Source organism: Cetorhinus maximus, chromosome 25 (assembly GCF_964194155.1).
Source record: "Cetorhinus maximus chromosome 25, sCetMax3.hap1.1, whole genome shotgun sequence".
Lineage (NCBI taxonomy): Eukaryota > Metazoa > Chordata > Chondrichthyes > Lamniformes > Cetorhinidae > Cetorhinus > Cetorhinus maximus.
In genome coordinates this window covers 25,082,345-25,096,095 of record NC_135903.1, presented here as the reverse complement: position 1 = coordinate 25,096,095, position 13,751 = coordinate 25,082,345, and the positions used below count along the sequence as shown (strand labels likewise).

Here is a 13,751-nt window from a genome sequence, read left to right as displayed (position 1 = left end):
GAGAACATGGGTCAAGATGTAAAGTGAAAATCTTAATCTGCAGGAGAGTTAAGTCATGTTCATACCTGACTGTCAATGTCAATATAATTCATGTTGCCATTTGATGACTTGAATGTTAATGATTTGAAAAGTCCAGGCTCAAACTGAATATACGTGGAGGTTATTTGGCAATTGTTTTAATACTGAAATGTTAACATTGTTCTGACAGGTGTTCACTACCTACTCCAATGAAGACTATGACAGACGAAATGACGATGTGGATCCCATGGCAGCATCGGCAGAATATGAACTGGAAAAACGTGTGGAAAGACTGGATCTCTTTCCTGTGGAACTTGAAAAGGGTATTTTATAGCAAAGCTCCAAAAATAACTGATTCTTTTTCAGCCTTCATTTGTGCTGAAGATAATAAGTATTTAGATTGATCATAGTGTTCCATAGCACTCTAATTTTGGTGTCTGGTTATTATGCTGCGGAAATGATTAATAGAACATGGTCCAGACAAGACACATGAAGCTACTAATCTGCTGGCCTGCAAAATTAGAATAAAAATTGAAATGTTCCGTTTTCAGCAACTTTAAAAAATATTGGTATACATTGGCAGAGATAGGTGTGGAAATTCATAACGCAGCAATCTATTTAAACATTAAATGATTTATTGTATCATGTGTTCACAAAACTTTAAAAAAGGTATTCGTGCATGCTAAGATTTCCAAACATAAAATTCCAATGAATAGATATATACATTATGTATATAATATCTATGCCTAATTATATACATTATTATGCCTTTATGTTGCACATGGGGTCCTCAGATACAAGAGGATTAGAGGGTGGGAGATAAAGGCAACAGTCATATGTTCTGTTCTTTTTTTATTTTGACAAAGCTTATGGCAAGTTGAAAGGCATTCAAGTAAAGTTGATTGGAGGATAGGTGTTTCTCTATGGCACAATGCCAACTCTCAATCTCCCTGCACCCTTTTATGCAGTCAACCTGTCCGCCATCTCCATTGACTGCCTTCCATGGTTTCAGTCCATTGCGGTTCTACTCTTACCTGCTTCAGCACAGCTAGAGCATCTCTTGCAGCTGTTTCTCTCCTATCCTTGTGGTTTCTTCCAGCATGCATCCTCTGTCTCCTCCAATTTGCTGCCTTTTGCTGATAATATTGGTAAGCCTGGGACCAACCTCCACACACATACTAACAAATTCAGCTTTACTTCCCCATTGCTATTCCTTTGCTGTTACTCAATGTCTAAATCAAGTCTGGATGATCCAAAGCTTTCTCCAGCTTAACATTGGTAGGAATACAGCCATTCTGTTCAGCTCTTATCAGAAACTCTAATCCCTTATTCTGTTACCCAACGGAACTCAACCCAACCACTCGTTTCGGCAGGATGTGACAGTGCATTACCTCAGCATCCTGCTTAACCCTGAGCAGGGCTTCAAATCTTACACTCCACCATCATCAATATCTCCGTCTTTCACAAGTAACATATCTCACCTATGATTGTGCATTACCCGCTTTGCTCCTGAAACATTAATTTATGCTTTTGACACAGCTAGGCTCAGCTTTTCCAATATCCTTATTCCCAAACTCCATTTGTCATAAACGTCACCTTATCCAAACTCTATTGCATACATCCTACCTTGTTTTATTCTCACTATCTTTGTTGACCTATCATGGTTTCTTATCCTATAAGAAAGTCTTTTCCTTGTTCACGAAACCGTCTGTGGCTTCATTGCACCCTATCCATATAATCATAGAATGGTTACAGCACAGAGGGATGCAGTTCAGCCCACTGTGCCGGCTCCCTCCAGCAACAACCTCAAGCCCTATTCCTAAGCTTACATAATCTAATGTGCTTACTCTGGTCTACAGTGTACAGGTCCCTCACCTCTGCCCAGTCCACCAATGATAGTAGAAGCTTCAACCATCTATCCATATATTCCAGAATTACTTTCCTCAGCTTTCTTCTGCCTTTCTGGATGTCTCTCTACCTTCAAAACTTTCCTGTAAACATATATTTCACAATGCCATCAGACACCCCCCAAACTCTTATCCTAGCGTCTGCTTGATGTGGGTTCCTTACCCCTCTCCACACTTTATGAACCTTGGGATGTTTCATTATGTTAAAAGCACTATGTAAGCTGTAAGTAAGTCGCTTGCTAAACTGAAATGTACCTCTTTCTGACTATAGATGGTGATGGTCTGGGTATCAGTATCATCGGAATGGGAGCTGGAGCAGATATGGGATTGGAAAAGCTGGGAATATTTGTGAAGACAGTAACTGAAGGGGGAGCCGCTCACAGGGATGGCAGGTATGGGTTGATTAGTTTTAACCAACATCATAGTTATTCATAGTATTCTAGAATGCTGTGTACTTGTACATCATACCTGTGCATTTTATAATACAGCAGGAGATGCTAACTATTGGCAGCCTTGAAGACCAAGTTTGACCTAAAAAGTGACACATTTCTTAATCAATCAAATATTATCAGTTTTCTTTGATATTTTTATGCAGCTTGGGAGACATTAAATATTTTAGAAAATAATAGTGAAAGCCAGAGGATAAAACTACCAGTGTCTCATGATTAATTTCTAAAAGGCTACTTTTAAAATTGAGAGGTAATTTACTAAAATTTACATTTCTACTGTGCAATGGTAGAATTAACCTGTATTGAAATTATAATTACTTGCTTATTAAAAGGAATGGTCTCAATTATATCTTTAATGCAAAGCGTATGAATTGCTAGACTCGCATGAATCTGATTATATGATAATTGGATTTACAGGTCAAAATTCCATGATATTGCTGTATTGCTTATTGGCATTGCAACAATTTGCGGATGGTTGGAGAGGGCTGGGTTTGCAAATGGAACGAGCCCTGCACAGAGAGAAGGTGCAAGATAGGATATCCTATTATGAAGTATATCAGTAATTATTGGAGTAACCAAATAGCCAACATCTGACAATCTTATTGTTATGTTGCTGCAGTATTATAGAATACATTCCAAGCGGACCTCACAATACTGGCTGTTCGTATCTAAATGGAAACCTATATTCCTCAGGGTAGCAGCTTAACACTATCGGCTTTAGCAGCAGTCGCAATTTCCAGACCAAAGTGACATTTCCAAAAATGGCTAGCAATTTTTGAGGGTTATTTGAACTTTGAAATATCTTTTTTAATGGCATTCCACTGAATCTTAAAGGAAAAACTGTGGCTGTCTGTCTGGGCAAATCATTGAGCCATTTTTTCTAGGGGGTTGCAATATTTCTCACATTTTAACTGTGTCCTTTGATGATTTTTTTGTCCAGTTGATTTGAATTCAAATGAAAGAGGAACATGTCTTTGTGTGTGAATGCCATCACTAAGTGATGTTTGCCCACATAAGCATCTCCTTGATCTTAATTCTGTCTTTAAAAATGCCTCCTATTAAAGGGCCGCTTTCCCCTGTAATCAGCTTTTTACCTGAAGTACAGCATGAAATGGCCAAATGGTGATGGAACAGGGCAATATATGTCGTGTTTTAGAGATAAAGGCGGAGTAACTCAATAACATACGCCATTGTATTTGGCATGTCCAAATATGCAGCTGTGTGGTTAAACCGTATACAGTTTTATACAGTGGTTCTATCGAGGTAATTTATTATCAGTACTCATATTTGTGCCTTTCACATAGATTCATGGAGTCATTTACAACACAGAAGGAGGCCATTCGACCCATTCACCTCCCCTTTTTGGTGAAAAACGATAGAAGGATTATGACACAGCTGATGGTAAAGGCTGAGTTGTTCAAATCCCAGGGGAAACTTGAAACAGCTGTCATAACCCATTTTTGCAGTTTGTATGGTTTGAGGTGTAGGCTTTGAATTCAATAGTAATAAGACCACCGAGTCTCAAGAGGTTTTTTATAAAATTAAATTAAACATTTACTAATACAAGAGCTATTGTAAACACATACATACACCTACAAAATTACAACTATAATAACTACAAAAATCCCCTAATTAATCTGACTCTCAGTTACACCTTTGTTAAGGCAACAGTAAAACTCATAGGGTAGAATTTTCTGCCTGTCGGGCGGGCGGGCCAGATCCAATCACCGGCAGGCGCGGGGCCGATCATAGCCAGCGAAGTGTGCCTCACCGCCATTTTACGTGGGCAGGCCAATTAAGGCCCGCCCAGCATGACATCCGCTGGGAAGTGCTATGCTCTCCCTGTGCGGGTGGGGGGTGGGGGGAGAATCCCTAAAAGCGAGAGTGTGCTTTTTCGCGCATGTGCACGAAAGAGCGCACATCTCCCTGAGGCTAAGTGCAGCCTCAGGGAGATCGCTTCGACTTTTAAAACTATTAAAAATTGAGAAAAGCAAAATCCCTTACATGTCCCCACATGTGACAATGTCACATGAGTTGGGACATGGTCATAATTTACAGAATAACTTTATTACAATTTTTAAAATCCTGCATGAAACCTCATCCCGCCGCTGGATGAGGTTTCATGTTTTCTCTATTTGCCGCTGGGGCTCCTAGCCTGCCCGCCAACCTTAAGGTTGGACGGGCAGGTCCTTTAATTGGTTAAATGATCCTGTCGATGGCCTCAATTGGCAGGTCGGCGGGCCCGCAGCTGATTTTGCTGCGCCCCCATCTTCTTGAAAATTGAAATGGGGCGGGGTGACGTCGGGGGTTCTGCCAGACATCATCCCGCATCATTTTATGCGTTGGCGAGTGGACCCTGCTCACCGACGGCAAAATTCTACCCATAGATTTAACAGACCTCTGGGAAAGCACACCCTGGACAGTCACATTCAAAATGAGTTTCTTTCAGCTCTGGGTCCTTGTAGACAGACTTGAGGTTTACAGGCCAGAGGCTTCTCACACCTGTTGGATCTAAAAATGCCTCTACCTTACACACAATCTCCTTTCTCCTTTATATATATCTTTCTCTTTGAATGTAAATTTTCCATTGTATCATTAGGCTTTTAACTTTACCTCTTCAAACAATAACATCCTTTCATCCCACCAATTTTATTAGTAAGCTAAAAAAAAACACATTGCTTGATGTCTTCTAGCTAGGTGTAAGATTTCACCCACAGTCTTCAATGATTTCTTTTAATAAATGCAAATTTACACTTTACCTTCTACCCTCCTTACGTTTATCTAATTAACATCTGAAAACTACTATACATCAAAGCACCCAGACTAGCTGGCTTTAAGACACTAGCAATTAAGACACACACATAGACTCAGACCCCACTAGAACTCTATTTTAAAAAATAATTTCCTATAACATTATTATATCTTCTTGACAGAAGGAAAACCACTACATTTCTCAGTGCGTTCTTGTTGGAACAGACATTCAGTTTCCTTTCTTAACATTCACCCGTTCATGAGTTTGGTTAAAAGGGAAATGAAAGTTAGTTTTAAAAAATACGCCAGCAACAGTTTATTGTGCAGCTACTAGAAAGGATGCAATAGTCACTGAAAATATTTGCATGCTATGATTGGCTATTAAAGCATGCCAAATTGCTTGTTACCCAGGAAACATAAATCTCTTCTACATTGGTGTTCCAACCTGATCACGTTCACTAGGGGCAACAGTGATCAACAGTGCTGATCGTAAAATTAACTCTTTGATTTGGTATGTTTCCTCTTTTTTCTCAAAAGTTCTTAGCTGTCAGTATTGTGCTGGCTGCTCCAGAAATGCAGTTTCCACACATCACCGAGGGAAATGTCACCTCCCCTTTAAGGAGCAACATGCCCGCCTCCTCAAATGACCTGTGAATAAACAGTGTGATTAAACCAGCAGCTTGCCACTCCAAATTAAATGCACCAATCACAATGAGTAAACAGGCCTCCAGTGCAAAGTCATGGGAGAGGCACAGTGAATGCTTCATCCACAGGCTTCCCCATGTAAAGCACCCATGAAAATTGACCCCACTCAGTCCTTACAGATTAGACCAGGCCATATCCATGTCATTCTAGTTTTAGCTTAGTACTGCAAAATAAAACGGGCAAGAAAGGTTGCATTAAGGCTGGCTCCGCTTTTGTAATGATAATCCAGACCTATGTCCCCCAAAGAGAATGAACTATTGATTAAATGCTTCCACCATGAGGAATTCTGACTTTGGCTTGAAGTTTTAATCAAACTCTAACCAGCATTTGTAAACCAAAATAAAAGAAAAGTCACTCACTGTGATCTGAATTGCATTGAGATTTCTATGAATCTACCCAGCTTGTGACCTAATGCTCAAAGCCTATTGATGACTTTATTGCTGGTTAATTATTGAATCAGGTCACTTAATATTTTTCATATTCAGTGAATTTCATCTTTGTTCAAATACGAAAGGTATTTTAATGTATAATTTTGGACCAATTCCCTACTGTATACCAGTATTTAGCCTTTGTTCTCCTTAGCTCTATTTATAGGTGTGCGGATAGGATCATTGAACTATAATGTACCTTTCTGAAGCAAGAATTGGCTTTCCCATTAAACAATGATGTGTAATTGTAAAAGTCAGCCAGTCAGTCGCCCCATTGATTAAATTGCACTGTGACCAGGGTCATGTCTGAAGTCATACAGAAACATTCACACTCTTTGACTTAGCACAGTGTTACAGCTGCATAATTAACATACAAATAAATAATAAATAAAGTACATTTATATTTTAACAAGGAATTGTGCATAAAAGTATGTGTTAACCCTTTTCAGTATCGTAATGCTGTGCTTAGACTTCAGTCAAATATTCTATAATGAGTAGAATCTATACTCTGGTCTATATGACTGTCTCCATTTCCTGTTCTGTTCCTTTTGTTACAGCCATACAAAGTTAGCATGAGAGTTTTTTTTTATTCTTTCATGGGATGTGGGTGTCACTGGCAAGGCCAGCATTTGTTTTCCATCCCTAATTGCTCTTGAACTGATCTTGCTAGAGGGCAACGCTGCTGTTGGTGTAGAGTCACATGTCGGCCAGACCAGATAAGGATGGTAGATCCTTACCTTCCCTAAATGTAAGGAAGTTCTTCCCTAAAGGACATTACTGAGCCAGACGGGTTTTTATGACAATCGACGATAGTTTCATGGTCACCATTACTGAGACTAGCTTTATGTTCTAGATTTATCCAGCTGCTGTGATGGGATTTGAACCCATACCCCCAGAGCATTTGCCTGGGTCTCTGAAATCCAGCGACATTACCACTACGCCACCATCTTGCCCTAGTGATCATGTGCGTTGAGTTCAGGCTGATTGTGAGCTTAACGGGGCATCAAGAGGTGAATGAGCATAGTTGGGGAGCATATATCATCTAAAGTTTCCTGTTCTGTGAGAAAACACCTGACCTCCAGTGTGCAGTGTGTATTTGAGAAAATATTTATATTTGAATACTTTACCCTGCCCAGATTCCGGGAGCTCCCTCTGGGAAGAGGTGGGGGGTGTGTCTGCACCCAAAACAGACACTGGAATTATGGTCCCATAGAAATAAAGTGGGAAAGGCAAGTTGGTATTTCCTAGCTCAGTTTCCTCTAGGAAATAGGCACCAGCTTCGAGGAGCTACAAAGAAGCAGTTGCCAGCCCTTGTTTCTAACCCTTGCCAATTCAAAGGTCGAAAGGTACAGGCGACAAGTGAACAAGATCAAAAAGTTAAGTGACCCATTGGATCCTCAGAACTGCACGTTTTCTAGCTGCTTTTTAAAAATTCTTTCATGGGGTGTGAGCTCCACTGGATAGGGCAGCCTTTGTTGCTCATCCCTACTTGCCCTTGAGAGGGTGGTGGTGAGCTGCATTCTTAAATCGCTGCAGTCCATGTGATGTAGGTACACCCACTGTGCTGTTAGGAAGGGTGTTCCATGATTTTGATCCAGCGACAGTGAAGGACCTAAGATACAGTCCTAAGCCCGGATGGTGAGTTGCTTTGAGGGGAACTTGCAGGTGATGCACCTGCTGTTCTTTTCCTAGGCGGTAGAAGTCACGGATTTGGAAGGTGCTGTTGAAGGAGCCTTCATGACTTGCTGCAGTGTACCTTGTATATCTTACACACTGGTGCCACTGTGTATCGGTGGTGGAACGAGTGAATGTTTAAGGTGGTGGATGGAGCACTGATCAAGCGGGCTGCTTTGTCCTCAATGGTGTCGAGTTCCTTGAGTGTTGTTGGAACTGTGCTCATTCAGCAAAGCGGAGACTATTCCATCACACCCTTGACTTGTACTCTGTAGATAGTGAACAGGCTTTGCGGAGTCAGGAGGCGAGTTATTGCTTAGTCCCTTACCCCAGAGTGGAAGAAAGTCATCCTCGATCCTGAGGGACTGTCTAAGAAGAAGAAGAAGAAGAAGACCTGCTCTTGTCGCCACAGTATTTATATGGCTAGTTCAATTCAGTTTCTGGTCAATGGATGTTGATGTTGGGAGATTCAGTGATAGTAATGCCATTGAATGTAATGGGGAGATGGCTAGATTCTCCCTTGTTAGGTGTGAGAGGGAAAAAGCATTTGGATTGTCAAAATGGGATTTCCATGTAAACAGAACAAGTAACCTTTTCACCGCTAGAATTGAATAATCTCAGACACTCCAGCATACCTAATCCATAATTAGACATGCTCCCCACAATACTGCCAGTGTGTGTGGATAAATTCCTATCATTGGACCTCCAGGTCCTATAAATGCAATTACACAGTTGGACTTCAGGGAGAGAGACCGGCAGGAAAATGTTATATTTCTACACAAGACAAGAAAGAATAAAGCTTAGTTTAGTGGAGCTTAACCTCTATTTGATCCCCATTGAATCTAACCTGTGCAATCACTATTTAGCAAATTACGATCCCAGTAGAGACCAGTAACATTTAAAAAGAGATACACATTTCCCAGTGACCAAAGCATGACAAGATTTCACATTTTAAGAATTTTACTGTGACAAACAAATTAAAATCAACATCGGCTAAACATTACTTAATAGTCAACTAACACATTAGACTACAGAATAGGTGTTCCCTATTAACTCCTCAATACAACCAAAAACCCCATGTCACAATTATGCGTTGCACTGCACTCTCAATAGAAATGTAGTCTTGTGTTTAAAGTCTCCAAGTTCATCCTGGCTTTAACAGGATCATTTCTCCCTGCCCCACCAGGATGAATCTTGCAATACCCTTTTAAACAAAGGCCCCTTCACCAAATCTCCTGAGCATACTCGAACAGACTCCCTGTAGCAAGGCACCATCTGGCGACTCCTTGGTCTTTACCAATCTGCAAGCTTCATTTGTTCAAACAGGAGATCCACCCTCACCAGCACACTGCTTGAAGGTTAACTCAAAAATGTTCCCTTTCCCTGCTTGACATACAGCCCCTGTTGTGAGTCTTCTTCCCTAAAATCTTTCTGGCCTACTCTGACATTCTCTGAGTCTACACACAGCAAGAGCAGCTGCCTCCACTATTTTATCCAGGTGTTAAAACTTGCACCTTACTTTCAATATGTTTTGCCCTGGGCCCCTGTCCCCATGGCAGCTGGGTCACATGGGTTTGTCTCTGGGCATATTTCGTAGGAGGTCACATTCCCTTTTTGCAGACTGCTCCATTTTGCCTTGAATTAAAGGAGACAGTTTAAAGCATAACCATTTTATAAAGTCCAGAGGTCATAACAAGAATAAATGAGACTCTTTTCAATGAAAATGCTGATTCCTTCACTTCGTATTTACTCCTATAATTTACTGTAATGCAAGATCAAGATTATATTTGGAAGAGAATTCAAATGGAACCATGCCTGTACCTGACTCCTTGGCGTAGTTCAAACCTCATATGCTACTGGCTGCTTTGGAACAGAAAGATGCAGCTTGCCATCAAGTAACTGTTTAGCACCCAGGATTGGTTGCTGAGTTTTGATTGATCAGAGACATGTAATTATGTTGTCAATGACTATTCCTCAGTCACACTCAGTCCTGGGAGCCCTGAATGATTTTGCTAGTGGTTGCATTGTTGAGTTTTCTCTACAGATTTCTTATTTAGCCCTGTAATTCTCATTCAAATGTTCACCATAGCTGCAACATCATTTGGGGGGTCACCCTGCATCATACTGTGGGTCAAATACACTAGCAAATCTGTCATACTAGGAGCAGGATTTCTCATGAGAGCATGGATTCAGCTGAAAATGAGCTCCTGAGAGCTATTTAAAGATGATGAAACAAAGGATCGATACCTCCCTTTCAGTATACTTGTGGTACAGTTGTCATAATAATAATCTGTCCTGCTACCAAATCATCCAAGAATTGGTCCCTTTGCTGTTAGGATTTGAAGCCAAAACCTCTGTTCCTTTCTATCCAACTCTGTTCTGTCATAAAAGCACGTTTAGTTCATGTGCATATAGTTGCCATCTTTGGCATGTAGTCCATTTTAAAGCAGATTATCAGCTTCTTTTCTGAATAAAGAATTTGCACCATCATCTAAAGCCTAAATTCTCGTCATAAATGAACATATTATTCAGGAATATCAGTTATGCAATTAAGTGGGCAGCACTACCTCCATTTCAGTCCATGGGAACCATTTTTCAAGTAGGCTTTGAATGCAGAGTATTCTGTGATAATTATTTGTCTCGCGATGCCGCTTTCTGTTCATGTTGATATTTGAACCAAAAAAAGCCTGTAAAATTGTTGTTTGCTGCTCGACTATATCTTGTAGACTTCAATCATTATGACCGCGCTGGATTTGGACCAGCTGCTGTATTAGAACAAAGTTATTTCTGTCCAATAAATGCTGATTTTCCTCCTTTCTCTTTCTTCAGAATCCAAGTGAATGACCTAATTGTGGAGGTTGATGGAATCAGCCTGGTTGGTGTGACCCAGAGCTTCGCAGCCTCTGTCCTCCGAAACACAAAAGGCACTGTCAGGTAACATTGTTCACACTCTGGGAAGAAATCCTGGAGCAACTAGATCTTAAAAATAAGCCACCTGGAGTTTCTACAGAGGTTCTTCCGATCTCCTGGTGTAACTTGAACAGAAGCCCCACAGAAACTGCACAAACTGCTAAAGTCACTGTAGAAGATTGGGGAACCCCATACAGAAACTCTATCCCTTGACATATTTCAGAAAGTTACATATTCTGTGTCTACTTTCAGGTAGTTACCACTTTATCACAGAGGCAACAGCTGCTGTCAGTAGTTGAAAGATTAACAGTTTAGTGTTATTTTTTGTATAGAACTCCAGTGGAAGTAAGGTTTATACTACATTACGATTACCAGTGGTTTAGAATATTATGCAGCTGTATCGAAAGTTCTGAGCACATAATCCTCTCCCAAGGGCGGAATCCTACATAATATTTTTCTGCCAAGTTTTTCTTTTTTGCCAATTCAGAATGACAATTCACACGAAGATCAAAGCAAAATGCTGCGGATGCTGGAAATCTGAAACAAAAACAGAAAATGCTGGATAAACTCAGCAGGTCTGACAGCATCTGTGGAGAGAGAAACAGAGTTAACGTTTTGAGTCCATATGACTGTTCTTCAGAGCTGAAGAGAAGTAAAAATGTGATGAAATTTATACCGTTTAAGGGAGATGGAGCAGGTGAAGCTGGATAGAAGGCCAGCGATAAGTGGAGGCAAAGGAGAGATGTCATGAACAAAAGGATAAAGGCGTGTTAATGGTAGTGGTACTGGCTAAAAGAGGTGCTGATGGTGGCATTAAGGATAAAAAGTAGAATGTGATAATAGCCGGACAAGGAGTAAGCACTCTGGAAAGAACAACATGTTGTTTGTTGTTCAAGTGTTCATGTTGTTCTTTCCAGAGTGCTTACTCCTTGTCCGGCTATTATCACATTCTACTTTTTATCCTTAATGCCACCATCAGCATCTACTTTAGCCAGTGCCACTACCATTAACACCCTTTTGTCCTTATGTTTGTGACATCTCTCCTTTGCCTCCACTTATCGCTGGCCTTCTATCCAGCTTCACCTGCTCCATCCCCCTTAAACAGTATAATTTTCATCACATTTTTACTTCTCTTTAGCTCTGAAGAAGAGTCATACGGACTCGAAACCTTAACTCTGTCTTCCTCTCCACAGATGCTGTCAGACCTGCTGAGTTTTTCCAGCATTTTCTGTTTTTGTGACAATTCACACCCTTGTGCAAAGTTAACTTCCATTTCATAGTTGGCATTTCAGTAAAATCCCAATGAGTTCCTACTGACTACATAATTTCCTTGGCTTCAGGTGACATTAAACCTTCTGACTTGCTCATTAAGTTCTTCTGTTGCTTCAGCCACTGAATGTAACTGCATTTTTGAGTAAACAGCCATGTAGGCATTCTCACATATTTGTTGCTGCTTGTCCAGAGTCATTCAGTCTCAGCTCCTCATATACTGGTCTTCTCACCTGCCACTCCTTTCACTGCCTCTTATTTTTAAGATCAGTTAACCCTTCCACCAAACTTCCTCTGAAGCTCCCCCCTGCACTAGCCTTGAACTTGCATCTCTTCCTCATGCCTCTCCTATCTCCCTTCGTGCCTTCTCGAAGCTCATGTTGTTCATGAGACCCTCCTCTTGCTCCCTCAACCCACATTGACCACATTGAAGGTGCTATATCAATATACGTAGTTGTTGTTTCACTTCACCTTTGGCAGCTACTCATCCACAGGAAGCCAGGACATCTGGTGTGCATAGCCAGTCTAACATAGCTGGGAAATAGTCCAAATAGACTCAAACAGTTGGACCTGCACTAGTTGACAAGTGTAAGTAGCAGCATCGCTGAGTGTGATGATGTGCAATGTTATGTTAGCTCCTTTGGTTACAGCGATGCTGACACATATTAATATAGCAATATCTTGGCCGAAATTTGATGGAAACGATCCAGTCAGGAGAGTTCTGAAATAGGGAGGAACCTATAAATAGGGATTTGCATCATATTTATAATTATAGCAGCATATAGTTTGAACAGATTAACATGGGGATTAAGGCGGTGATTTTCACCAAAGACTTTGTGTGCTGTTGAGCCTCCAAGATGGGGTTTTAAGCTACAACGCCAATTTAGCCTGTATTCAGCGCGAGACACCATATTAGTAAAGGAGTGGAAGTTTGCGCTAGGAACAGCTACCTGGAGAATCGTTTGGGATTGAGTGCCACCTATGTTGCCTATTCGCACCCATTAAAGAGGCTGCACATCATTATAATGGGCGACACTTCACTTAACAGCCTCTTCTAACAGCAACCAACTGAACCTGAGTAAACAAGTCTTTGCTGAGGATTTTGAGCATGACTTAAAGCCGTGCTCAGCTTTCAATGTTCACTTGATGCTGGCGAGTGACTGACCACACTGTGTTTGAAGAGGGCGGTTGAGACACGTTGGAAGACTTTCTGGAACATTTTTTCAAGACACAATATTTTTTCCGTGAGATCCTCTCAGGACTTCACCTAAAGAGAATGAGTGCTGTGCTACTGTATTGGGCACCAAATGGGAATCATTGGGAAAAAGGAAATGCGTGATCCAGGGCATATTGCTAGCAGTCCCTTTGATTTGGAGGAGGAATTGGAGGAAGGGATGAGGCCAGGCAGAGCAGCACCAGCTACATGAGGAGGGAGAGAGAAAGGTCTAGGAGGATTCTCACCAGGGTCTTGTAAAATGTTCAGCCAAATCATCAATGGATTCTTCTTCTCCAGGTAGCATCCTCGATTATTTGAGGGTTGTCGAACCACAGATTATGCTGTGATTTTACGACAGGACAGGGCGAGGAAGCAGGCCCTAAGCCTACCTCAGCCGGAACAGGAATCAAACTCCACGTTGTTG

At 41.1% G+C, this 13,751-nt stretch overlaps 1 protein-coding gene across 1 annotated transcript in view; it reads left to right on the top strand.

The window, feature by feature from the left end:
- ppp1r9ba (protein phosphatase 1, regulatory subunit 9Ba) overlaps positions 1–13,751 on the top strand; it is a 222,675-nt gene that overhangs the window by 135,437 nt on the left and 73,487 nt on the right. The window contains exons 3-5 of the mRNA XM_078529635.1: positions 209–341; positions 2,197–2,317; positions 10,762–10,866. Coding sequence (XP_078385761.1) covers positions 209–341; positions 2,197–2,317; positions 10,762–10,866 — 359 coding nt within the window. The remainder of the gene's footprint in view (positions 1–208; positions 342–2,196; positions 2,318–10,761; positions 10,867–13,751) is intronic.